At 30.1% G+C, this 22,567-nt stretch overlaps 2 protein-coding genes and 1 long non-coding RNA gene across 12 annotated transcripts; 2 read left to right on the top strand and 1 right to left on the bottom strand.

Moving 5' to 3' along the window:
* Positions 1-1,342: 1,342 nt before the first annotated feature.
* LOC131610500 (uncharacterized) lies at positions 1,343-6,008 on the bottom strand. 10 transcript variants are annotated; one of them, XR_009286519.1, is made up of 6 exons: positions 5,363-6,008; positions 4,442-4,531; positions 4,076-4,275; positions 3,816-3,855; positions 2,984-3,056; positions 1,343-2,544 (listed from the first exon to the last, which is right to left on the bottom strand). It is a non-coding gene; the product is annotated as an uncharacterized LOC131610500 (long non-coding RNA). The 10 variants fall into 10 exon arrangements; XR_009286516.1 differs by having other exon boundaries at positions 1,650-2,544; positions 3,816-4,275; positions 4,442-4,536; positions 5,363-5,402; positions 5,623-6,008; XR_009286515.1 differs by having other exon boundaries at positions 1,650-2,544; positions 3,816-4,275; positions 5,363-5,402; positions 5,623-6,007.
* A 206-nt stretch (positions 6,009-6,214) lies between these two features.
* LOC131612764 (hydrophobic protein RCI2B) lies at positions 6,215-7,056 on the top strand. The gene is made up of 3 exons (XM_058884514.1): positions 6,215-6,418; positions 6,511-6,634; positions 6,889-7,056. Exons 1-2 carry the CDS (start codon positions 6,338-6,340, stop codon positions 6,592-6,594), a joined length of 165 nt encoding a protein of 54 aa, XP_058740497.1. The 5' UTR covers positions 6,215-6,337; the 3' UTR covers positions 6,595-6,634; positions 6,889-7,056.
* Positions 7,057-9,570: 2,514 nt separating this feature from the next.
* LOC131612765 (hydrophobic protein RCI2B-like) lies at positions 9,571-15,316 on the top strand. Its single transcript, XM_058884515.1, has 3 exons — positions 9,571-9,941; positions 10,025-10,140; positions 15,124-15,316. The coding sequence occupies exons 1-2, from the start codon at positions 9,861-9,863 to the stop codon at positions 10,106-10,108; spliced, it is 165 nt and encodes a 54-aa protein (XP_058740498.1). The 5' UTR covers positions 9,571-9,860; the 3' UTR covers positions 10,109-10,140; positions 15,124-15,316.
* The last annotated feature ends 7,251 nt before the right edge of the window (positions 15,317-22,567 follow it).

The following is a 22,567-nucleotide window of genomic DNA, read 5'->3' on the forward strand; positions in this document are numbered from 1 at the left end:
AGGGTAAGTGAAATTGTGCCTCTGAAGATTGGGCCTTTTGACTGCAGGTGTTAGGTGCCAATCAAGGTTGGGCTTTGTGAGATGTTAATCAAAGTTGGGTTTTCAGGTTAAATGTTAAGTGAGGTTGGGATTTTTGTAGATTATGGACTTTTGTCAGGTGCCCATCGATGTTAGGCCTTTTGACTTTTCATGCTTGTTTTATAAGACTTTTTGATGATGTAAAATTCATACTACGGGAATGCGCCATGATGAATGAGATGATATGCATGGTTCGACGCTAGATTGCAGCGACATGATTAATGCATGATGATGATTTATGCGATGACTTGGATGTTTCAACAAGTGCCCCTATGGTAGGTCGTGGACGATTAAGGCTTAAAGAGATTTCTTGTGTAATAGGGCCGCTTGTCAAAAGGTAGCAGGGTGTTATGCCAGCATGACATCTCGACACTCGTTTCGAGATCAATGGTTTCTGAAGTACGACGGGGTTTTCTTGAGAAGCTTGAAATTATTGAAAGGACTTGCCCCCTATAGCCTATCTTTACGCATGTTGGTAGGGTCTTTGAAGGATTTGCTTGAAAAAGAACTTGGATTCAACTATGTTATGATATGACCTTGATATGGGCTACCCCAATATTTGAATCTTAATAAACAAATAAAAAAAAACCACTTTAGCACAAATAATGAAAAGACAAAGGGCCTTGATTATAACTACGTAATTAATTATATCAAGAAGAATAGTTTTGGTCCTCTACTAAACAAGAGTATATAAAATTAGGGAAATGCTAACAATATTCTAATAATGATACCCTACAAAAATCCAAACTTACTTTACCATTTTATTTTATGATTTTATAATACAAGAACTAGTCAGAGACCCGTGCTGTCGCACGGGTGCATTATTTGTGGTGTAGTATTTTTTGAACAATACAAAAAATTGTGAAGTAAAGAAGTTTGATCAAATTGTATATATAAAATAAAAATTAATCATTTAATGAAGATTAGGTTCTAAGTTAAAATAATGATCTAAAATATGAATAATATGAATATTTGATGTAGTATATTTTGAATAATAAGAATAAATACCAATATGAGCAATTTTATTAAATGGTTATGTAAATTATTTATACATAAAAAAATATCAATTTTAGAAGAATAACAACTTCGTAATATTATAAGAAGCTAACAAATATGTATAATCCATGATAATGAAAATACACGACACAACAACATTAAGATAATGACCCGTGAGATTAAAAAAAGTACAAAAAATAGACCGAATGTAATGACAACAATAAATAAACTCGATACACTTGTTGTACCTCATATATACTTGGTGTATACATTATAAAATAGAAAATTTGGAAGATGCATTAATCTCTTACTTGAACAAATATTAGAGTAGATAATTTCATAAGTCATGAAAATTAGTCAATAAAAAAGAATTTTAGCACTCAAGTAATTTTAAACAATTGATGCAGGTGCATTATTTGTGACCCGTACTGTCGCCCGGGTGTATTATTTGTGGTGTAGTAATTTTTAATGAAACGAAAAATATGAAGTTAAAAAGTTTGAATAAATTACATATATAAAATAGAAATTAATTATTTAAAAAAATTTATTAATAATATGAAAATTAGATTCTAAATTAAAAAACGTTTAAGATAGGTCAAGAACATAGGAGAAGTATTGAATTAATTGGAATTATAATACTTGGCCCGATTTTAATTATAGTTTGAAGATAATTTTAAAATCCCACTACTGAGTATTTATATTCTTTGTTTGCAATTTTTACATTTAGCAATTAGAATTATAACAAAGAGCACTTATGCACAAGTGGTTCACATAAATGAGCTAATGAGAAGTAATGTCTTATTTCTCTATCTTGCCTTTTTTTTGGCTGCTACAGCTACACAACATTCTGGTGCTATTCATGGGTTACTGGGACCCAATGTGGTATTATGCCTATCCATGCTCTTGGCTATTATGGAATTCATGAAACACCAAAAGCAAGATAAAATGATAAATATTTTAAAAGAAAAAAAATCAATAAACCAATTAATATTTTATTTATTCTATCTTTGAATATAATACAACTCTGCAGTGTGGACTGTAAATGTTATTCATATAATGTAACTATCTAGCATGTAATAACACCCATATTTTGTTATTTAATTCAATTGAACTCTTCATGACAATATTTAATAAAATGAAAACTTAAGATAGACTCAAGAAAACATCTCTGTTTCTTAGTTGCTAAGCTTGTGTCAGATTTGATATTTACATTTGGTGCTTAGTTTTAGTGATTTTATTGCATATCTACTTTGAAGGTAGGTTCGCCTTCTTTTACTGCCAAATCTTGAAACATATATACGATGTCTTGAACCAGAGATGCTTCTTGAAAACAAAATCATAGAAAAGCATAACAACAAAGAATCTCAAAACAGCAGAATCAGGTATTAAACTAAGTATTTCAGCAATTTCCCTGCACTACACAAAACGGTTTCCTTGCAACCAAATACCACACATGCCAATACAATTGCCCTGCACTACACAAAAACAGATTCAGCAAAAAACCAGTTCAGTCAAATGTAATATTTTAAAAATAAAAAATGGGAAATATACAGGTAAGCCAAAAATATTAAAATGTGTTCACCAAATTTAAATGAGTAATCAAATGTTTACTATACAATGAGCTAAGGGGAACTAAGTTTGCTTGTAGTTTCTATACAATGTGATGGGACTATGTGTAAGCATAGAGCATAACTGTGATTGAGATAATAGCAGGAAGATACTATGGCTAGCAAAAGAAGATATACTCAAAAGGTTGCTAAATAGATGGTACAGTGGAAAGTTGATAGTATGGAAAGTGTATTTGGCTAAGAAAGTACAATTTTTATGGATTTTGACAAGGATGTAACATTACACGGTGATCAAAGCAAAGATTGTTGTATTAAGGTATAATAATAATAAACAGCTGTACCTGCGGAAAGAGCAGTGTGAATTAGTAGGTGAGCAGAGTCTTATGACAATCGTTTCTGGATGGACGGCTGAATCTGCTTTAAATACAATTGTAAACAGCTTTATACATTCTATACAAAAACAGTCCTTGTGAATAATTTAATAATATTACTCTATCAATTAATGGAATATAAAAACAAATAGAAGTTAAGAATCTAATAATTAGGATAAACAAATATAGAAGGAAAAAAATAAACATAATTTGATGATACTCCCACTCCATCGCAATGTCACCAGGTGGTTGAAGAATTAGACAAATGGTAAGCACATTCATATTTTAATTCAAGCACTTTGGATTGTTTGTAGTCATAGTCATATAGTAGAAATAGTAGAAATAGATTTGAAGAGTTTTGCTATGAAATACCCAATGCAGAAAATAATTTATGCAGCCTACTATTACATATGTCGGGTCATATAACATAACCATATCAGACAAATTGGACAATTAAAGCATAATAGAAAAATTGGACAAATAACATTGGCTCTTTTACAAAGTCATTGCCACCCTAAGTTATTCTTTGTACATTGTTGAGAATGACTCAAAAGTTCCCACAAAATATTCAGGGCAATAGTGTTCACAGTGCAACTGGAAAATTCCACCATGAAGGTGTTCTTAAATGAAAAAACTAAAACTAAATCTGATAAAACAACACTTACCTAGTAGAGATAGAGAGACATTCATGTGGACAGTAAAATCACAGAACAAATTATAACAACAACCCAAACAAACACCACACCAAAAAGTTAGAACTATCGAAGTAAGAAAATAGAGCGTGTATAAAAAAATTACTCACCTTTACACCTTCAGCTCCTTTACACCTTCAGCTCACAGATCTGAAAAAAATGCATCCAAATGAATGAATCACAATAAAAAGTCAGAAATCAAATAAACCACAAAACTTAGAAAATCATAAATCTAAAGTTGAATCAAACACAAGCGAGTAAGACGTAGTAGAGCCACAACAATAGCAAACAAATCAGTATTCGGAGAAGCTGGATCTAGACGAAAGAAGAAGTTGGATCTAGTTCAAAATGATGTTGTGTGTATTTTTACCCGGTGAAGATGGTCACATATACGAAGTTGAGAGATGGGAAATTAGGGTTTGATGAAAATTCAAATGGGGGTGGGAGTGAGGATTCGGAGCTATGGTTTCTTATTGTACCTGAGAGAGAGAAGGAAAAAGTTTATATCAGAAAAGGAGGGTTCCGATTTCTTGGTTTGACAGCAATGGATGAGTATAGCTCACGAATACTCTGCAAGAGAGAGGGAGGAAAGTGAAAACGATGAGTGAAAAATATAGGGAAAGTAGTGTTGTATTGGAGGGAAATGACAAAGGAAGTACAAATTTGGGTAAGCTGTCGAATTAGCAAACAACACATGGCAGTAGAAAAAAATCAATTTGTTAATTACTAAAGTAACCTTTTTGAAGGGTAGTATTTCAGCAATTTCCCTGCACTACACAAAACGGTTTCCTTGCAACCAAATACCACACATGCCAATACAATTGCCCTGCACTACACAAAAACAGATTCAGCAAAAAACCAGTTCAGTCAAATGTAATATTTTAAAAATAAAAAATGGGAAATATACAGGTAAGCCAAAAATATTAAAATGTGTTCACCAAATTTAAATGAGTAATCAAATGTTTACTATACAATGAGCTAAGGGGAACTAAGTTTGCTTGTAGTTTCTATACAATGTGATGGGACTATGTGTAAGCATAGAGCATAACTGTGATTGAGATAATAGCAGGAAGATACTATGGCTAGCAAAAGAAGATATACTCAAAAGGTTGCTAAATAGATGGTAAGCACATTCATATTTTAATTCAAGCACTTTGGATTGTTTGTAGTCATAGTCATATAGTAGAAATAGTAGAAATAGATTTGAAGAGTTTTGCTATGAAATACCCAATGCAGAAAATAATTTATGCAGCCTACTATTACATATGTCGGGTCATATAACATAACCATATCAGACAAATTGGACAATTAAAGCATAATAGAAAAATTGGACAAATAACATTGGCTCTTTTACAAAGTCATTGCCACCCTAAGTTATTCTTTGTACATTGTTGAGAATGACTCAAAAGTTCCCACAAAATATTCAGGGCAATAGTGTTCACAGTGCAACTGGAAAATTCCACCATGAAGGTGTTCTTAAATGAAAAAACTAAAACTAAATCTGATAAAACAACACTTACCTAGTAGAGATAGAGAGACATTCATGTGGACAGTAAAATCACAGAACAAATTATAACAACAACCCAAACAAACACCACACCAAAAAGTTAGAACTATCGAAGTAAGAAAATAGAGCGTGTATAAAAAAATTACTCACCTTTACACCTTCAGCTCCTTTACACCTTCAGCTCACAGATCTGAAAAAAATGCATCCAAATGAATGAATCACAATAAAAAGTCAGAAATCAAATAAACCACAAAACTTAGAAAATCATAAATCTAAAGTTGAATCAAACACAAGCGAGTAAGACGTAGTAGAGCCACAACAATAGCAAACAAATCAGTATTCGGAGAAGCTGGATCTAGACGAAAGAAGAAGTTGGATCTAGTTCAAAATGATGTTGTGTGTATTTTTACCCGGTGAAGATGGTCACATATACGAAGTTGAGAGATGGGAAATTAGGGTTTGATGAAAATTCAAATGGGGGTGGGAGTGAGGATTCGGAGCTATGGTTTCTTATTGTACCTGAGAGAGAGAAGGAAAAAGTTTATATCAGAAAAGGAGGGTTCCGATTTCTTGGTTTGACAGCAATGGATGAGTATAGCTCACGAATACTCTGCAAGAGAGAGGGAGGAAAGTGAAAACGATGAGTGAAAAATATAGGGAAAGTAGTGTTGTATTGGAGGGAAATGACAAAGGAAGTACAAATTTGGGTAAGCTGTCGAATTAGCAAACAACACATGGCAGTAGAAAAAAATCAATTTGTTAATTACTAAAGTAACCTTTTTGAAGGGTAAAGTTTTTTAGGCAAAAGGATAAATTAGGGAGTTTGGTCAATTTTATAATATTGGGTAGATAGTAGATAGATTGGATTCTAAACTAGCTGTAGTCTTTTGCAACGTATAGAAGCCATGTGGTCCCAAAAAAGTAATCGAAAATGGTAACGTAACGTCAATTCGTATGTCGACACAATCTCCTATAAATGGAACCGCACCTCATTCGTCCTTATCGCATAACATTCATTGTTTACCTAACAAGTAACAACAAAAGCAACACTCTCTGTGTAAACTAAACTCTTCTTCTTCTTTTCACCACTTTCTTTCTCTATTTCAAATTTCAACCAAAAACAAAATGAGTACAGCTACCTTTGTTGATATCATCCTTGCCATCATTCTGCCACCTCTTGGTGTCTTCCTCAAGTTTGGCTGTGAAGTAAGAAAAAAACACTCTTTCTTTTTTCAAGGGCATTTTTGTAATTTTGTTCATGTTTGATTAATTGTTTGTTGGTGTTGTTATAAACATAGGTGGAGTTCTGGATCTGTTTGGTGCTCACTCTTTTTGGCTACCTTCCTGGAATTCTTTATGCTATTTACATCATCACTAAGTGATTCTTCAGCATCTTCTATGTAACCCTTCAATTTACCTTTTGTAAGTACCATTTTTATGTCATGCTTGTTAACTAACTCATAGTATTTGTTAGATCCAACTAAATTAGCATTATAAAAAATTACTATGATAATTTTGAGATATTTTTCAGAAATATTATAAAAAATTACTATGATAATTGAGATATTTTTCAGAAATATTATAAAAAATTACTATGATAATTCTGAGATATTTTAAAGAAATTTTTAGTTAATTTTCCTTGTATTTACGGGAAATATTTGATTTTTTGTTGACAGGTGGTGGATCATGAATAGTGATGATGGACAAATATTTTTTTTTCCTTTGTTTTAAACTTGAGTTTTTGTCTTGTGTGGAAATGACATTGTGAATTCCTTATGTAATCTTGTTCATGTATCTTTTTACTTTAATTTTTATTAAATATATTTGAGGTGAACACAGTCCGGCATGAATATATTCACTATTACAAATCTTGAAATTGGTTGATGCATGTATCCTACCTTGACATGGTTTCATGTGACACATATGACTTGGGTTGACTCTTGGAATGACCAAAAATAATTCTATAGGGGTAGAATTGATTTATGATGATTTTAAGATTTTTGGTTATTGATTCTGTCTTTAAAATTGATTTTATTTGAAACTGTTCAACTTGTATTCAGACCTAAATTAGGAGGGATGTAAACTTGCAGCGATTAGTCCAGATTTTTGCGGGGAATTTTATCTCTGGGACTTTAAATATGAGTAATTATCTTTAGTGAGGAGTGGAATGGAGAACAAAGTTTTCTCAAAAACACTCCTAAAAAATTTTATACCGACAATCTTAAGACACAAAAAGAAACAGAGATTTTATATGGACAATTTTAAAAATCAAACAGAGATTTTATAATCTCAATAATCAAATAAAGGCTTTTGCAACCGGTGAAATTGACTACTCAAACGTGAGATCTTGAATGACAACCTCACAAATTAAACAAGATTTTTTAGTTCAAAATCAAACAATAAAAAAATTTCGATATTATAAAATTTCTTCCACACTATAATCAAAATATTTCACATGTAAATTTTACTCTTAAAAAACATAAAGCAAATTGATTATGTATATCACACAAATCGTGGTTCAAAGATTTTTAAAAGGTGGCGTCACTAATCGATTATGAATCTTATTAGAGTTAGACCTCTTGTAATGGAGGTGTAGAAAATATTTTTCAATAGTTGAATGCTTGCAATAGATGGTTGGATGAGGTGTTGAAAATGACATAAATTATTTTGTGTTGAAAATATTCTTAACATGTTGAATGAATGAGCTGAGAAATGAGTAAAGGCCACTTATAACACTTTGCAAAATGTTATTGGTTGTTGGGATTGTTTATATTTTTATCTCATCTTAATTATTTGAAGTCAATTATTTAATACAAAATCAATTTGTTTATTTATTTTTATTTTCACCAAGATTCATCTTTTTTCTTTAGTCTATAAATAAAGTCTTGGTTCATTTGATTTAGACAAAGAAAAAAAATCTATTTTTTCTCTTTAATTTTTCTATTTAGCCTACAATAAATTTTTGTTTGTGAGTTGAGTCTATTGTATTAATTAATTTATGTGTTTTATTTTAGGTGTGTTGTGTGTTTAGTGTATTGTATTGTATTTTAAGTTTTTTAAAATTTTATATGTTTTAATAATGACTATCTCTATATCTCGTCTTTATTACTTGCAAATAGAAAAATTAATTAAAAATATAAAATTAGAAAAATAAATTAAAATAAACTATTAAATTAGAAAAAATTAAAATAAAATATTTAAATCTTAATTACTTTAATTTAATTTTAATCGATAATTGTTATTAATATATAATCACAAAAACATAAAAGAAAATATAAATATGAAATAAAATTGATCGGGTAGGGTGTTAAATTTTATTAAACAAAAATTATTGTAGTGAGTAAAAGTTGAATGAGTGTTGAATTATTAGGTGAAAAAGAGAGAAGATGATGTGAAGTGTAAAAAATGAAAAATGAGGGTGTTGAATATGTAAACTATTGTACATAGTCTTACAAAAGTGATAGATTATTTCGATTCTCTAAATCGTTAGCTAGGCACAAAGAAGTTTTTCGATAATCTTAACAAACTCAAGGAGATTTTCCAATCATTCCAAAGTGTATGTGTGATTTGCTTAAATATTTTAAGAGTTAATTGATACCTTCACAACATCTTCAAATACTAGAATGAACATCAGAAAACATCTTTAAATACTTGAATTAACATTAAAAACGGCAAACGACCTAACTAACTACTCGATTCTGTTTTGAAAAAATATAGAAGACCAAAGCCTACTATTCTTCAAAATTGCAGCACATAATCATCTCTAATCGCACCTACCGAAACCAAAACTAAGGAGCTACCAAAGACTCGAACCAGACAGTAGAAAAATAATCATACTTAGATTGAAATGATCAGACTCTCAATTTTCATGCTATCAGTGCTCCAAACTCTAAACCAATCCATTATACAACAGAAGTCGATCAACATGCACACTCATCTAAGGTACTGAGACACATCTTAAGATTCAAACACCAAGAGACAATGTCGTCAACTATTATGTTTGTCTTTATTCTAGCCACTTCTATGCTAATATTTTCGCCTCCTCTATCACTTTTTTAATTTGAATATCCTCATTTCAAAAATTTATATTGTTCAATGCTTCCAAATGCTTCACACACAAGCAAGCTAACATACGGATAACCTCATGTAATTTTCTTCCTCTACTCTAACATGCTTTTGAATTGTTTCAAATATTTACATACATTATTACGAAAGGTTGAAACTACGTCAATCCATTTGCATATTGAGCTCCATACACCGGCAATAATTGGACACTCGGAAAAAAAAATGAGAAATTGATTCTTCTCGCTCATGCTAACCAACACATTCTATTAAACATGTGACTCCAATCACAAGAGGATTCTTTTGCTATCCTCTTTTTCGAACTCACATTGTCTAACTCTCCCTCTCTCATCTTCTTTTGGGTGGCTGTAAAAGCCTTGGACTAGGGCTATAATAGTACTACTCTTTTTTACTGGTCCTAACTCCTTACACACCTCATTTGTCTTTATTGAATAATTCGTTGTCTTTTAACTTTACCATACCTAACAATAAAACAACACTTGTAGTACGTACCACTCTTGTAAACTAAAGTGTTCTTCTTTTCTACCACTTTCCTCCTATCTTTCAAATTTGAACTCAAGAGAAAATGGGTACAGCTACCTTCGTCGACATCCTTCTTGCCATCGTTCTCCCACCTCTTGGTGTCTTCTCAAGGTTTGGCTTAGAAGTAAGTGAAACACTTTTTCTTTTCAAGGGTTATTTTTATAATTTTATTCATGTTTAATTAATTGTTTCTTGTTATAAACATAGGAGGAGTTCTGGATCTGTTTGATTCTGACTCTTTTTGGCTATCTTCCTGGAATCATCTATGCTATTTACATTATCACTAAGTGACTCATCATCATCATCTTCTATGTAACCCTTTTGTAAGTACCTTTTTTTTTACTCAACTTGTCTTAAAATTTGAATGCGGTGCTTATACTTAAATAAATTGAGCTAAATTAGGCTCGTGATGCGGTCGCGTAAAGGCTTCGTGATTTTAGTCGGTATATATGTCTCGACACTAATCGCGGTTGTTACGGTGTGAATTAATTATAATTTACATAAAGATAAAAATAATAAATATTGATATCGACATCCAAGAAAACCGTTTTGTGACGTTAGGCTTTTGTCATGCTTTTTCTTATGAACTAATTGAACAATAACTTTTCACACTATTATAATTGTTAACTAACTGATTTTTATTTTTTTTTCCTCAAAAAAAACTAACTGTTTTTATTTAGATCTAAACTAGCAAAGGACCCGTGCGTTCGCACGGGTCACGTAAAGTCGATATAAATATTAAATAAATATTATATAGTTATGGTTAAAAAATGTATACTAATTTATACGAATTAACATAAAAAATTTCAATGTTATTCTCATACAAAGATTAGTTTATATACATATGTTTTGTAAATTGTAATTGTTATTAAACCAAATATATGGTGGAAAAACATGACTGACTCGTCGGACATGCCTATAATATTTATAATTGTTTATAATTTTAATTTTATAATTTCTATTAAAAATTATTATAAAATAAACATATTATACACCAAAAAAATATATTGGTTTAATAATTTGCTTAGATTTAATGATTTGAATAATATTATGTTTGTTAACTTTAAGTAGTAATTTAGAAGTTATATGCTATAGTAATTCAGAAGTACATATGATTTCTAATATCTGTTCAATTTAAGTAAGTATTTTGTCGGCCCATCAAAAAAATAGGTTCGGATCGTCGGGGATGCTTATAATTTTTAAAAGGCTCGGATCGTTGGGCATGCCCGTCGGACATGCCTATAATTTTTAAATTCTTCTGTATTGTATTATCGACTCTGTTGTAAATTTGGGATTGGATTTATATACTCATGACTTATAACTTTATATATATGTCATTTTCTTCATAGCCTTCGTAATGTCAAATCTTAGTATACATTATAATTATTTGATTTGAGAAACAATTAAATACGTATATTAATTTATACTTATACGAATTAACAGGAAAAAAATTCAATGTCGATTGTCATACAAATATAATTTAATTTATGAATATATTATTAAATAATAATAATATAAATTAAATAAAAAATGACAAATTTGAGTTTTTCATAAGAAAATTGTATTTTCCATACATCATAATTTTCCAACTAATGAAATTATGATGCATGGAAAACACAGTTTTCTCGAGAATATTATGGATTTTTTAATTTAATAGCCATTTTTTTAAACTATAGTATTCATCTTTATTATCCATCCAAATTAATTGATCTTCAAACTCGTCTTGTATATAAGGATGCTATTTGACTCATTCCTAATGGGTACATGTAATCAGTACGTGTTATAATTGGTATGAATGAATAATTGGTAAAAAACCAAATATTTATATCATTAATTAAATCATAATTGACATTAATTTTCATTATTCACTCGAAATCAAATTTATTCATAATATCAATAATCAAATAATTTGTATTAATTTTTAAAAAACATGGATTATAACGCATTATTTCTTTTCCTATAAATTAGTCATCTTTATAATTATACATTAATATTATAATCATTTATTTATTCTCATAAATTTGGATTTAGATTGAATTATTTTCTTATTTGTGTTCAAAAATATATTTTTAACAAACCGTGTTGCTCTCTAAACCGTGTAATTTTATGGAAATAATGGAAAGAATCAATTAAAATTGGATGTATTAATTATGTTGTTTTTAATAATGATTATGTATTAATTAGGATAATAATTTATTTTTTTGTGATAATTACTTTTTATATATTAAAGTAGAAAATTAAATGATATTTATTGGAAAGAGAACGGGAATAACAATTTATTATAATTAATAATTAATTCACATTTATAGGAAAAAGAATAAGTGATTAAAAAAAAGGAAATATAAGAATTGCTCATTAAGGTTAACAAATTTATATTCTCATTCAAACTTTGTGAATTCACCAATCATAATTATTTCATTTTTTTATAAAAAAAAATATTTATATAATTTTTTAATGCTAATATTTTATTATAAAACGTTTAAGCATATACTTGTCATATGCTTGATATTTATAGAATACAACAACATGCTTACAAAGTATATCTTAATCATGTCTTTAAATAAATAATATTGCAGAGAAAAATAAATAATCTTATTAAAAAATAATAAACCTTTTTTTTTCATATGAAAAGGTAAACAGGTGCAATAAAAAATAATGGAAAAAAAATTACTTTCATGTGAAGAGTACTAAACGAATAATAATGTTGGAATGAATTTTAAAAATGACAACCATAGTGTATTCGCATTGTTCCACTTAAAAATTAAATACTTTTTAATTTTATTATATACATCCTTGAAGGAATGGTTGAAGAAAACTTTGGACCTGGGTCGAAATTATTTGCCATAATTTATAGCTTAATGAGAGTAGAATTTGAAGGGTTTTGAAGAAGGCTAAGATGGTGAAGAAGCTAAATCATTTTTTTGCAGTTCCAAGGTGGTTCAAGATGACGCAAGCTGCATATTGATTATTTCAAAAAGAGTGTTTTGGTGGCTAAGATAATGGCTCTAGAAATTCGTAAATGATGGAAGTTTTCCACAATTCCAATACAAAGCTATCACGACAGTATTAATGATGGAAAAGAAAATGGACAATTGAAAGGTTATTAAATGATGAAAAAAATTATTTATTAATGAAAGTATTAAAGGAGATGCAATTACCGCTATGTCCCCGAATATCACCCTCAAATTGGTGATTATAGGGATATTAAAAGAATTTCATATGGCATGTACTTTATTATATTAAAAGTAGATTTAAAAAAAACATTTAATGAAAATAAAATGAATGGTGTTGAAAAATATATATATTTTTCCATTTTTAAGAACAATAATGAACGACAAAAATAGAAAAATTTGAAATTAGGTGAGTCATATATATATATATATATATATATATATATATATATATATATATATATATATATATATATATATATATATATATATATAACAATAAAATAGAAATAAATCAGACTATTAATCATGACATAAATGTAATGATGATTTTAGTTTTTGATTTTTTTTAACTTGTCGACGTAATCATATAAAAAAATGTTTAAGGCAGTAATAATGATGAAGCAAATTTAATTTTTTTAATTAAAATAGTAGACAATAATAGTATCAAAAACATAAAAAGAAATCATTACTTTTAAATACAGAAAAAATTTAATTTATATTGGAACAAATAATTTAAGCCTATTTATAAACTAATTATTTAATGTTAATGCACTTATTTGTATTACAGATTAATGATATGTAAAAAAAATTAGAAATTTAATAGACATTTAACATATTTTATTAGTTTGTTACAACAAATTAGACCAAAATAACACAACACTTATCAATGTATGAGAAAATACAACTCTTCTACACTAAAAAATATTCAAAAATTATTAAAACCAAATGTATTAAAAAATTATACCTTGCCTGACAATGTATGATGACTGATGCAGATTGTCTTGAAGTAAATATCTTTTCACTTTTATGAAAATTGTATTAAAAAATTAAAACCAAATGAAAGAGAGATGATTTCAAATTCTTTAATACTCGCAATCATAGACAGAACCGACTCAACATCGTAGCAGAACCAACTCAACACCGTAGATCATCACTTTTAAGTTTCGTCCCTTTGACATAATAGTTTATATTTTTATTTACAAATTTTGAACAACATCATAGCAGAAACAACCAAAGAAGTTATCACAACAGCCACAACAATAAAATAGCAATACAACAACACTTCTATAGTAGAGAAATCAAAAGAGAAAGAAGAGGAAAGAATTCATCGGCAATCAGTAAGCAAAATGTGAGAATTTGATTCAAGCCACAAACTCTCAAGTATCAAAAAGTTTTTGTTTCCAAATATTTTGAACAAAATATTACAATTTTCTCAATTTTGAACAAAATTTTTAAAGAATTTTCCTGAAAGGGTCACTTCTTCTGTCATTGCTAGATCCTTCTTGTCAGTCTTCTTCAAAGCTCACACCATGCTCGAGCTTTCTACCGCTCACCCATATTTCATGAACTGTCAACATATGCAATGAAAACCATTAAGATTTGCAATGAAAACCATTAAGATTTCAAGAAACAATGAAATAATAGTTAATAAAAATGAAAAAAAAAGAAGGAATAAGAGTTTGGTTAGAGATACGGAAGATATATCGAGGAAAAAAATGGATTTCGAAGAGGGAGTGAAGCGAATCTAAAGGTGGAAGCCGCTGATTTTAGGGTTTGACGGCCAAGGAGAGAGGATTGGAGATAAAATGGAAGAGAGAAGGGAAATATTGTTATTGTCTTCAGATTGTCGTGTGAATCTGAATAGTTTACTTGATATTGTTTGGAATATATAGAGGGAGAATAATGATACCCAAAAATTAAGTTTTTATGGGAAACATAATAAATGAGGACATTCAGCTTGGAAAGACTAAAACGTGTTGTAAGTTTTTTTTTTCATATTCCAATGAAATAATTAATTTTTGGCTCCTGCAATATTCCAATAAAAAAATTAAATTAATTAGGCTGCTACAATGAGTGGCATAGAACGTAGTGCAACTTTTTTCATATTCCAATACAGAAGTTTTGCATTAAATAAATTGTTGGAATGTAATCATAATTAGATGTAAAATGACGCTCAGGGGTATGCAAAACCATGCTTAATTGTTTGTGATTAGGATAATTAAGGCAATTTGGTGGTAATTCATTTTTATATATTAAAATAGATATTTGACTTTTTATAATTGTTGCGTTTTGTTTAGTTAACTTTCTTTCTGTTGACAGGGAAAATATTCGATTTTCTTTTTTTGTTGACAGGTGGTGGATCATGAATAATTTTCAGTGGCTTCATTCATGTCTTTCAATTGAGAATCTGGTTTCTTGTAAAATTGTTCAGTGATGATGGACAAAAGATATTCCTTTTTTTTTCTTCTTTTTGCTCTGTTTTTAACTTAAGTTTTTGTCTTGTGCTGAAATGACATTGTGAAATCTATCGAATTGAACTCCTCTATGTAGTAATCTTTGTTCATGTTTTTCTTCAGTTTAATTTGCATTCAATATATTCAAGGTGAACACTATAGTCCGGCATAAATATATTCACTATTACAAATTTACAACTCTTAAAATTGGTAAATGCATATTCCCTTTTAAGCAATTCATCCAAGTGTACTACTGCTTACAAAAATGTTTTGATGGATAGAAAACGGTGATAACGGTATCCATATTTATGCATCTTTCGCAAGGATCGACTTAATAGAAATATTTGTTTGTGTTGCGTATTTTAATCAAGATTTTTCTTCACAAATACCTAAAAACTTTAGAGTGAGTTTGAATGAGGTAATTGAAAATTTTTAAGAAATTAAAAATTATAAACAATTTAAATTTTAAATTCTTTTGTTTGGATAAAGTATTAAAATCATTCATTGTTAAAAATTGGGGTCATTTTTATAGATTTTAAAAATTTGAAGTCAAAATTTTAATTTGAGAAGTAGGGACTAAGTTTTAATTTTTTTAAAATTTAAAGGGATTAGGTTTTAAATTTTAAAAATTATTAAGGACTAATTTTCAATTTTTTAAAAAATTTTAAGATTGTAAATTTGGAATGAGGATTAACTTGCAAAATTTTAAATAATAATAATATTCAATTTGATATTCACATTCTATGAAATTCGAGAGAAAATTCAAATTCTTTAATTTTATATGTCATTTTAAAATCATTAAATTTAACTTGGACAAAACACTTTAGAGACTTTCATCATTTTAAAAGTTCTTCCTATTTTTTTTCTAAAAAATAAACTTTGTCTAGTCATTTCAAATTCTCTTAAAACATTACTTTCCCTTATTAAAATGCTACATTCTAACACACTCTTAGTAAAAGGACAAGCCTTTAAATTGTCTTGATATTCCCCTAACATCTCTGTATTCACCATGGGAATTTAAGAGAAAGGAAACCACAATCGACCTCTCTAGTATTAATCCTAAACGAGTTTTCTCCCTCATATTCCTCTACCAACATCTCAAGGTTCTCCTCATCTTAGGAACCCTTTGATCCATCAGTGTCATCTTTAGAGCTTCTCCTATAATTATAATTATCACTAATCTTCAAAAAATTTACATGATAAGGTATCAATGCTAAAGGGACAACATCTAGTAAGGATCAACCACCCTAGAGCACAAGAAAGTGTCACTTATATTGCCCCCACTAAATAAGTCCATAAATGTCATGTTCGGGTTTTCTATGTTGGTCATGACTAAGGAGTAAACCGAAACAACAAAAATAGTTAAAGGATAAAGATATTACCTTGAGAAAAACTACAAAGTTGAAGACGAAGAAGATGAAGAAGAATCGCCAGAAACCCATAAGCAACTGCATATTTACGAGTACGAAATAAAAATAAAAAGTGGTAACAAATCATTAGAAATGACACAAAAATAAAAAAGTGGTAATATATATCTTTATATAGGCGACAAAAGGAAAATCAATGGTTGAGAATAGAGAGAATACCATAAGGCAAAACCAAGGCTCGGTACTTAACCTTGAGACCATAATGGCACTTCTGTTCCCTTAAGTGCTCTAAGCGACGTCGGTATTCCCTACCCTAGGTGCATAGGGCCACACTGAGAAATTTTGATGTGAAACATTTCAGTTACAAGACATGAATTTAATATGTCTGCTCCAGAGATTACCCGATCCCTCTCAATGCTCCTTTAGTTTCCCTCTCGAAAATGTAAACTTGTTCGGGTAATCTAGAAGAATGAAGAAGATTGATCTTGAGGCCGGTCTCAAAGTTTCCAACACAATCTTAGCTTCACAGGTGGTAATAAGGACATGTTAGACAAATGTTTTGGGTTGACCAAATGGTCTAACAAGACTATCCCCATACCAAATGCCTTGACAAGAATACCTTTGCATGGGGACAATAAACATATGAACTTTCATCAAAAAGTTGCACATCAGATTTGAGCTACCAAAACTTCACCAACAGCCAAATCTTCATCAATAGCCAAATCTAATAAGAAGGTCTTTCGCATCTCACATTGGATCCTACGAAAGTGGTTTAACCGCCTATCGTATATAAACCTTGTCACAAGCCATAACAAGTATTCATTCATTTCACTTTTGCAAAGTTACATCTCTCTAATCTCATAAATTCATATTTTGGAGTATTAACTTTGCTGGTACACCTCCACTCCACTATTTTGAAGACCCGTATTGTTGGGTTGATTGAAAATATGCATGTTGAAGAAGTCCCACATCGCTTAGTCTCATAAAGGAAACATGGGTACAATTCTATATAAATGATTCAAGTTCTTCATTACTATATGCATTAGTAAAAAACATTTTAAGTTTGTATTTGACTTTCTTTGTTCTCTTATACTTTTGTTTTAGAGTGTTATGAGATGAAGTGATATATTTTATTTGGGGGGTGTGGCCGTATTGGGGGGCTAGGGGTAATTGAGGGTATATTATGTGTTATAAAAATTCCACATAATGTTATTTGTTGGTTTTCATTTGACAATGACTATGTTTTTTCTACGGTTTTTAAGTTTCAATATTATATCCTTGTGTTATGATTGTGTTATTTTATTTTCTCTATGCCAATTTTTCTGAACAAGTGGTATCTGAGCCTGTTTCGGTGTGAGGATATGAGTTCTAAGTATTGCTCTATGGCTGCATATTTGTTTGATCTTCCACGTTAGAAAAGAAGAGTGGTGTTGTGAAAGAGTTGTTATGCTGCAATCACAGGTTCTGTTGTGTAGTTTGGGTTAAAGAAAATTGATGGAAGAATTATTTTTTACCTGTGGAAAGTTCAACTCAAATATTTGTTAATGCAATCAAGTTTACACAAGGTGTAAAATTATGTCGATGGTTGAAGAGCTTCTTACTAACACGGAAGTTGGATCATAAGTTTACACATTGGTTTTCAAAATATACTCTTCTTTAGGTTGAGTATGATAGTTTTAAAAAATATGATTTTCAGTGAATACAATGTGATAATTCTTGAAGTGGTGTACTTTAGAATGACTATAATCTTTATGATGAAGTATTATTGTTAGTGAAGGCAATGAAAGCTAATTTATTATTTTCAATCAACGTGGAGATTGTTTGGGTTGAGTGAAAATATACATGTTGAAGAAGTCATACATCGCTTAGTTTTGTAAAGGAAGAGAGATTCTAATGCTTTATAAAGGATTCAAGTTTTTCATTATAAAATGTACATGCCAAAAACATTTTAAGCTTGTATTTGTCTTTCTTTATTCTCTTATACTCTTATTTTAGAGTGATTTGAGATATTGTTAAATATTTTTTAAGGGGTGTGAGTGTACTGGGGGCCTAGAGGTGATTGGGGTTATAGTATGTGTTGTAACAATTTTCACATAATGTTATTCCTTGGTTGTCATTTGACAACGATTGTGGTTTTTTCATCGGTTTTGGAGTTTCCATGTTATATCCTTGTGTTGTAATTGTGTTATTTTATTTTTTCTATGTTGATTTTTTTTAACAATAGGTATCAGATCTTTTGGTTCAAGTTGAGGATAGGAGTTCTTAGTATGCTTTGTGGTTGCATTGTTCTGATCTTCCACATTAAAAACATTGTGGTATTGTGAAAGAGTTGTTAAGCTACAGTCACAGAGCATGCAAAGAACTCATACCCCCGGATCAGATCAAAATCTCTGATATCAATTATCTAGGTTGGTTGAAAATATATATGTTGAAAAAAATCTAACATCGCTTAGTTTTGTAAAGGAATAGCGAGTCAAATGCTATATTAAAGATTTAAGTTCTTAATTACACGATGGACAAATCAAAAAACTTTAAATTTATATTTGATTTTCTTTATTCCCTATACTTTTGTTTTAGAATATTGTGAGATATAGTTTTTTATTATATTTATTACATTTTTAGATGATAATTATTCAAAGTACTTTATTTATTATAAACATATTTTTTAGGAGTATCTACCATATATGTCTTCTCTTTTGGTAGTTGTCTTTAACAAGAGTAAGAGAATTGTAATTGACGATGGTTTAAACGTTTTTTTCAAATAGGAAATTGAATGCTGCCAGGCTGTAGGATGCCACTTAGGGCAGCGATAGAGACGGGATGCCTTCAATTCAATCTTAAGTCTAAATTTCAATTAACAAAATTTCTAAATCACACATTAAACCGTCTCACGTACTCTAAGCTACATCCTTTGTGGTTAAGACATTAGAAGAAAATGGGTCCATCACGTGTGCCAGCTCTTCAACATTCTTTTTATTTTTTCCAGCGTTACATTTGCATTGCCGACTGATTAAACCAATGTCATCCGCACATGAATATGGATCGTGGACCACATATGCTTTTATTGCTTTTTCTAGTTTTCTAATCTATACACTTTGCCAAGTCTTTTTATAGATATATGCTTAGGTGTTGTATGTATAACCTTAGTAAAACACACGCTTCATTTTTTATGGGGAGATTAGAGGAAAATAAATTATTAATTCATTATAATGTGCATGTTAATTTTATAGAACTGAGTTGTTAATTATATTGTTTAAATAAATCATTTAAAATATATTTATGTAAATGTTATTAGTAAAACATACTATAATAAAACCATACATTTTTGAAAAGTTGATTAAGTAGTAATGCTTTTGTTCTGGAGTAGCTCAAGTGTCTCACTTAGTCCAATTCACTCTTGGCATAAACCGACCCAACAAGCATTAGTCCAACTTACGAGAGCCAACCTCCCCCTTCACTCCGAGCACGATTGGAAAATAGTCGGGCACGCTGGAACATCGTGTTGAACAATGTGCTACGAAGACCTGCAAAATAAGAACCGGTTAGATAATCTGAGACGCGCTGATTGCGCTGTCCTTAAGGATTTTTCGCGTAATTCGCTAATCCCCCAGGATTTAACAGATTCTTCTCGGTAAGCCAAAGATTCAAAACTTGCAAGACCAATATTTTAGCTACTAAATATTAACCCAGAATATATAAAAAAATCAAAAATAAAATAGGTTAAGAAATCTTTTCTTTTTAATACGTGCAGTATATATTTTTCTATGTTAATCAAATTCCATTGTAATCCATAATATACTAATGAAATTCATATAATAAAATCTAATCATTAATTTCATTAATATCCCATTAATTAAAATATCACATTATTTTGAATCAAAAATTTGTAACGTAAATCAAACGGTATGCATAGTAAAACGGTATCCACAGTAATGATAGTAATAACGATGCACAATTTTTGAAAGCTTATTTTAAAATCGAAAGATGTTATACACATTAAATGACAATTCAATGTTAATTACATCTTAGTCAAAATAATATATTAATGGTGACTAATAAATATAATTTTAAAATAAATAAATAAAATATAATTTGTTTGTTAAAATATTTTAAATTATAATAATAATAATTTTTTAAATAAACAACTACAACACATCGTCCCCGCCAACGGCTAGTATTCGGGCACGACTAGTCAATACCTAATCAATGATCATTATAAATAGGAGATTTGTTTTCCCCAAAAAGAGCATTATAAATAGCCATCTACCTCTAGAGGGCAAAGTAATTCAATTCTGACCCAAAAATCTCATGCTTTCTGTTGTACCTTCGTCGTCCCTTCGTCGTCCCTTTACTTACTTTGACATCGGAGTGCCTTGCAGGTACAACCTCATTTTTTCTCAACCATAACCGAAGATCAAATAAATTCATTTTATTTATTATTACACAAAATCCATTTTTATCTATCAATAAATAGAAAACAACCAAATAATTTAAAATAGTATTTATTTTGGTTTTTTATTGTAATGTGTACTATAGTAACTATTGGATACGAAAAAGAAAATTAAATCAAATCTTATTTTAATTCAACATGAAATTTTTATCATGTTTTTATAAATTAAAAGCAAAATTCGGTCTGACCTTAGAAATTGCCTAAACATCTGGTTTTCTGGTTTTTAACCGATTTTTTATCGATTTTTCAATTTTGTAGATGTTGTTGATTGGCTGTATTTTTTGGTAAAACAAATAGTGTCTTTATCATGTCAAATCTGGTGTCATGACATGCATTATTCTGTTATGAAGTTCTCCTTGTGCAGGCCTTTACCTGATGTCAAGGCCGATGTCATGACATCCGAAGCTGCTGTGTTTTATTCTGTTCTAGTTATGGTTATATGATCTGTTAAGACACTGTGCGCTTTTTTTTGGAAACATTGGATATTGATTTGATTCAGGACAACATTATGCGCTGTTATTCATAGGATCTTTGTTTTATGGAAATAGTTTTAATTAGGTTTAAAACTAATATTGGATCCAAGGCCCAGCTGCTGCAAGGTTATTTATAACAGTTGAAGAAGCTGCTGACTGTATGTTTTTTTAGGGTTTGCCGTCCAGAAGTTTGTTGCAGTTTCTCGTTAAGTCCTAGTTTTCTTGTAAGCCAAACAATCATCATGGTTGTCTTGGTCTAGGTGTTTTCGTGTTGTAATAGGTACTTGAAGCTTTTAAGCAAGAGTACCATTGTACTTGATTGAAGCTTTTAAGCAAGATCAAGTTGTGTCTTTGAAGTGTGTCTTCTTTTTATGTGTGTTGCATGTTTGTCATCACTGCTGTGATTGAGGGGGAGCGAGAAGGATCTCAAATCTAAGTTGCTTAGATTGAAGTTGCATTGGGTAGTTATTAAGTGAAAGGTGTAGTCTTGTTGTGTATTACTCTGAATTGATACTACTTATAGTGGACTTCCTCCCTGGCTTGGTAGCCCCCAGACGTAGGTGTTTTTGCACCGAACTGGGTTAACAAATCACTTGTGTTATTTGTTTTCTTTCCTGTTCATATTTTTAGTTTTGTTCAGATAGTTGATGTCGTGACATCCTGTTCGACATCACGTGTCTGATTCCAGAATTTCAATTGGCATCAGAGCAGGCACCCTGCCTGTTTTTACTGGGTGAGATCTAGGGACAGTATTTTTCTGGTATTATGGACAAAGAAGGTGGTGGATATGGGATTAGACCACCCATTCTGGATGGCTCTAATTATGATTATTGGAAACCTCGCATGGTGGCTTTTCTGAAATCCGTGGATAGTAAAGCATGGAGAGCTGTGAACAAAGGATGGGAACATCCTGTTATTACTGAAAAGGATGGCAAGAAAACTCTTAAACTAGAGGAAGAATGGGACAAAGATGAAGAGGCATTGGCGCTTGGCAACTCTAAAGCCTTAAATGCTTTATTCAATGGAATTGACAAGAATATATTCAGACTGGTA

Source organism: Vicia villosa, linkage group LG6 (assembly GCF_029867415.1).
Source record: "Vicia villosa cultivar HV-30 ecotype Madison, WI linkage group LG6, Vvil1.0, whole genome shotgun sequence".
Taxonomy (NCBI): Eukaryota; Viridiplantae; Streptophyta; class Magnoliopsida; order Fabales; family Fabaceae; genus Vicia; species Vicia villosa.

What these genes read in the sequence shown, in the direction of transcription:
- LOC131612764 (XM_058884514.1), top strand. Translation starts at nt 6,338, where the DNA reads ATGAGTACAGCTACCTTTGTTGATATCATCCTTGCCATCATTCTGCCA. An exon ending in TCCTCAAGTTTGGCTGTGAA is followed by an intron (nt 6,419 to 6,510) that starts GTAAGAAAAAAA and finishes TTATAAACATAG; the next exon opens with GTGGAGTTCTGGATCTGTTT.
- LOC131612765 (XM_058884515.1), top strand. Translation starts at nt 9,861, where the DNA reads ATGGGTACAGCTACCTTCGTCGACATCCTTCTTGCCATCGTTCTCCCA. An exon ending in TCTCAAGGTTTGGCTTAGAA is followed by an intron (nt 9,942 to 10,024) that starts GTAAGTGAAACA and finishes TTATAAACATAG; the next exon opens with GAGGAGTTCTGGATCTGTTT.